The sequence below is a fragment of the Panthera uncia genome, chromosome X (assembly GCF_023721935.1).
Source record: "Panthera uncia isolate 11264 chromosome X, Puncia_PCG_1.0, whole genome shotgun sequence".
Classification (NCBI taxonomy): domain Eukaryota; kingdom Metazoa; phylum Chordata; class Mammalia; order Carnivora; family Felidae; genus Panthera; species Panthera uncia.
In genome coordinates this window covers 22,208,195-22,213,289 of record NC_064817.1, presented here as the reverse complement: position 1 = coordinate 22,213,289, position 5,095 = coordinate 22,208,195, and the positions used below count along the sequence as shown (strand labels likewise).

General features: G+C 47.1%; 1 protein-coding gene across 1 annotated transcript; it reads right to left on the bottom strand.

The window, feature by feature from the left end:
- Positions 1-854: 854 nt before the first annotated feature.
- On the bottom strand, positions 855-2,397 carry LOC125931575 (melanoma-associated antigen B10-like). Its single transcript, XM_049643641.1, has one exon. It carries the CDS (start codon positions 2,343-2,345, stop codon positions 1,299-1,301), a length of 1,047 nt encoding a protein of 348 aa, XP_049499598.1. The 5' UTR covers positions 2,346-2,397; the 3' UTR covers positions 855-1,298.
- Positions 2,398-5,095: the final 2,698 nt, after the last annotated feature.

Sequence of the window (5,095 nt, the reverse complement as noted above, 5' to 3'; positions counted from 1 at the left end):
TCCAACTGTCCTTCCATCCAAACCACTTCTCTTTTCATTTATTTCAGTTCCATTCAAAATCTATCCCTCACTTGGAGTTTGCCAAATTACACATAACTTAATAAGATGAACTTGAATGTAGTGGGAGGTTTCTCGAGGCCAGAGCAAAGATTGCTAGCACAGTGGCTTCTAAGCATACCCATGTCATGTGAGTATCACCTCTATTTCTCAGAAACTCCCTGGGGATGATATGCCTAAAACATATCATTTTTGTGTGCTGTGTTGAACCGCACTGGGAAAAGAACCATGGGGAAGGATGCAGGACACCTTACATTCCCCAGGAGATTTCTCTCTGGTTAATTCATGATTTTAAAGTAGCTGCTAAATAGTTTTCCATTCCAGGCTTTACGTCTCTTAACTCTGGACACAACTTCTGGGGGTCTGGCCCCTACCCACCGCCCCCACAGCCTCATCTGACCCACCACCCAGCTTCTTGTAAAACTGACTCACACCAAAGGACTTGCAGTTGCCCAAAGCCCCAGACCCGCTGGCCTCAGGGCACCTTACACTTGACTTCTCACATCTGGATCCTCCCCATGGGAGGATGTGAGAAGTGAAGTGATAAGTGCCCTGAGGCCAGTGGGTGTATCCCATCCTCTGTCCTACAAGACAGCTACTTCTACACTCTCAAATTCTATGGGCACAGTGGGTCTTGATTATCCTGACACTCCCAGTACTAGCACGAAGACTCCCAAAGAGCAGATGCTCACGGAATGTTTGAGAAATAAACGAGACAGTGTGCAAGACGTCTAATTTATTATGCTATAATTAATTCTACATTATTGAATAAACTAAGCACATCTAAGTGTGTATATATATGTGTGTGTGTGTGTGTCTATATTAACTTGAGAGAACAGACCAAACGGTGATAAAGGAATGTAAAAAATTCATCATCTTTTACACTCTCTATTTCTTGATCCCAGCATTTTACTGCTGAGTTCTTTCATGGAAATGCTACGATGTTATGTTCCAAGTAACTAAATAAAATGGAAAATTTCCCAATTTTTTCTATAAAATTGTAAAACTCTTACTCTTAAAACTCATGAACATCAATAAATGAGTGACTTATTCATAAACTCATACTCTGAAGCTACTTAAACTTTCTGTTAAAAGGAGCAACATTTAAACAAATATCCAGGTTCCTACATAGAACACAAACATGTTATATATTCTCTGGTCCCCAGCCCCACCCTGACTTTTCACTAATGAGAACATTAGCTGTTCTCTTCAAACAGATAGTAAATAACCTTCTTCAGCCTTCACTTGGGGTAGGAAAAGCTGCTGGCTATGGCCTTGGCACGTGCACTGGCCATGGCAGCAGTACCAGCCTTGGCTAGAACTCTGGCTCGGGCTCGCTCTTCCTCATCTCTCAAAGCCTCTTCATACCAGCCTGGGAAGGCAGTGGGGACGGTATCATGGGTCTTGGCCACAAACTCAAGGACTTTCATCTTGCTGGTCTCAGCGTAGGCTCTGGGGCCCCACAGGAACTCATAGTGTGGAGGATCGCTGTTGGGCACCTGGCGGTACTCCAGGTACTTTTCTTTCACCCAATCTTTGGTGATGAGCTTCTTGGGATCCCCATAGATGAAATTCTTTATTCCATCATATAACCCCATCATATTCAGCACTTCCCAGACTTCCTCCTCGGTGGCACGGTTGCCCTTTGTGAAGATCACACCCAGGACAGTCATCAACAGGCCTGTCTTGGGCACAGCTCCATTATCATTCACTCTTGCATCACAGCTCTGTTCCAGTTTGTTGATAAGGACGTAGGTGTTCCTGTTGGGATCCATTTCCTTTACATCAAGGCCAAAGACCAGCTCCAAGTGCTCAGAGGCTTTCCTTAGGATCTCATGGAAGTGATTCTTATAAATCTGGATTACATTTCTCAGCATATCTGCCTTAGTAATTGGCTCTTTCACTTGATACTTGTACAGCAGGTAGTATACCAACAGAGCAACTTTCTCTTCTATAGGGCCTCTGCGACATTGCTCAGTGGTATCCCTGGCCTTTGAGGTATTTTGCTTTTCCTCCACTTGATTGCTGGCATCTTCATTAAATTTTGTGTTTGAAGCAGCTGCAGCAGTAGTGCTGGTGGAGCAGACCCCTCCAGGAACTTTAGGACTCCTGGATGTTCCCGTGGCAGGGGAGCTCCGGGGAGCATCTTTGAAATGAGGAGATGGGGAAGAGGGAGACTCTTCTTCCTCTGGGGCAGTGGTCTGAGCAGGCACCAGACGCTCCGGCCCTTCTCGAGCCTGGCGGCGTTTTTCACGGGCACGAAGCTTACTCTTCTGGCCCCGAGGCATGATTCTGGTCAGGGACAGCAGGCACGAATGTGGAAAAGAGAATAGATGATTCAGTGACCTAGAGAAAAGAGGATGAAATTGTGTGATATCCTTTGGCAGAGAGATACCACCTTGGGCTTTATCAAACAGCCATTTCTTCAGGTTCCTTGAGGGTACTGCTCTAGGATCCCACAAGGCTCCTCTTTTTGGATTAGCCTTTCCTCTGAGGACTCTGGAAGTAGCCAGAGTTCACCTTGGGCTGAAGCTTTCCACCCCTACCTGAGTCTACGGGAGCTGATACAGGGTTTGGCAGGTCCAGGCTCTATGGAGCCTCCCTTGTTGTGGAGTAAGGGACATTTCCATTCACATTCAGCACCATTTCCTTGACTTCTGATAGGACCTGTGGTCCTCTGATTAACCGATTTGATGCTGCCTCTTCATTCCAAAGCCCTCACCTCAACTGACGTCCTGGAGAAGGAACTGAAGGGGCACTATATCTGAGCACATCTGCCCAGGGCCGCCCTAAGACGACAGCAATGGCAAAGCTATGTGGGACCTTCTTTATCCTAGGATAATTAGGGTTCTCACTTTGCATTTAGAGTCCACAACTTGGCTTCTTGCAGGGCCTAGGACTGCTCTCTTGGCTGACCTTAGACCTATCCCCTCAGAGCAAGAATTATACATTTTTGAAAAATTTGAGGAGTTTGGGGAGGACTCAGTCTAACGTATCTTCCCCAGGGACCCCTTTGAGGGATGATATCACATGGAGGGCTCTGTGAAAAGCCTCTGTTCTGTGATGAGTGGTCTGCCCAATGCTCAGGTTCCTTATTATGGCTCCTCTCCTTGACTGCCAGTTATCCTCCCTTCTGCAGACTTTGAGGGCTATAATAATCAGACCAAGGCAGTCATCCACTAGATATCCTAGAATATGCAGTGGGGGGGGGGGGGGGTAGGAGTGGGAGGAGACCCAAAATGATAGATATCCCCAGGGTTTTCCAGAGCTGATCACAGAGGAAGGTCCTGACTCTGTGCATCCCCCTCTGTTCTCACTTTGACCCCTAGAAGTAACTAAGTTATCTCCTCTTGTCTCCCTGAGACCACTGAGGATAAAGTGAGAGGCATCTTAGCCTCACAGCCCTGCTAAGGATCCACCAGGGCTTATAGACGGGAAGTATTCTTTGGGGCCCCTTTTGTCTTGAGGGAGGAATTCCCCTCAGTCCTTTTTCAAGGTTATGAACGTCACTCAAAACCACCCCTAGGCCTCCATCTGCTAACCTGAGTCAAATAGCCTTAGACCAAGGCTCTTATGCACACCTCTTCCCGAAACTAACCAAAAGATGAAGCAAGGGGGCACCAGAGCCTTATGGCGGCCACACTAGGAGCCTCCAAGGGCACACAGCAGGGGTGGGGCTCTTTAGAGCTCTGGTTTCTCCTAGAACACAAATAGGGGCGTTCATCAACTCCAGGCAGAGCCTGAGACTCAGTCCTCTGATCGCTTGAGGCACACACTGGAGTCAAATATCCTCACCCCTTGGGGTCTACTAAGGCTGACAGCAGGGGCACGGCTCAGAGGGGGCTCCTCTCTTATGGAGGAGGGGAAGTTCCACTGAGTTCACTCTACGTCCTCCGCTTACTCCTCTGATACTAACACCCTGGTTCGGTGCTATTATTTATCTGAGTTCTCCGAAGGAGAATTCACCCAGCAGTACATCGGGTAATCCCTGCCTGGAACCATCTAGGGCTAACTGCAGTGGCAGGACTGCGGAGTCTTATGTCTGTAGGGACGGAGTGGAGGCGGGGGTTCCTCAAACCTTACTCAATATTCTTATCTTACCGGAGATGAACATGGATTCCCCCCTCCACCGATCCGCCGCGACCCTCTCAGAACAGGGGCGCACCTCCCACGGACCCCAGAAACGGAAGTCAGTGTGGGCACATCCGGCTCCTCCTGCCTGGGGCCTCACAAGGGGGGATTGCAGAAGTCGGGCGATAAAGAGTGACTCTGTGGTGCCCTCCCTGTTAAAGTGTCAGTAGTACTCAAAGTCATATCTATGTAGGTTCTCATTTTGGCTCCTGGTGCATTGACTAAAGGCTCCCTGGGAAATATCCCCCTCTCTACCACCCCATCCTTCCCCCCACTCCAACCCCACCCCACCCCACCCCACTCCTCCTCCACCCCCCCCCTCCCGCCCCCCCCCCCCACCCCCAAACTCTGGACAGTTTCTCAACTTAAACCCTTGCAGATGGCGGATCAGTGTCCTAAGCAGGGTGTGAGATTGAGAAACTGCAGCACTAGGTAGGAGGGGCCAGAACAGGTTCTGAGATGTCAGAGAAAATGCATAGTGACCATAGGCTCTCTTCACTATTCAAACAGACTTTTGGGAACTTTCTGTTAGAAAAGATCTACTTCCTATAGGAAAGAGGCATATCTGCATAATTTTGTGAGACCCAGGTATTTTTATCTTATCTAATATTGAACAGTGTAGTGAAATTAATTTTACTTTTGGTTCTCATTTATAATACATATATACATGTCCTAATAATTATTGTATTGTATGGCAAGGCTCTTGATTTTACTGTAGTTATCTATACACCAGTTTTTTTTATAGTCATTTATTTACTTAAATAATCAATAGCCTTTTCCTTTGGATTTTGTAAATGATACTCATATTTAAAGCAAATAATTTCTATTCCTTTTTACTATTCCTAACGTTTATTTCTGTATGCTTATTCTCGGGTTATGCATTCTGATCCAGTTTTGAACAGTTAGA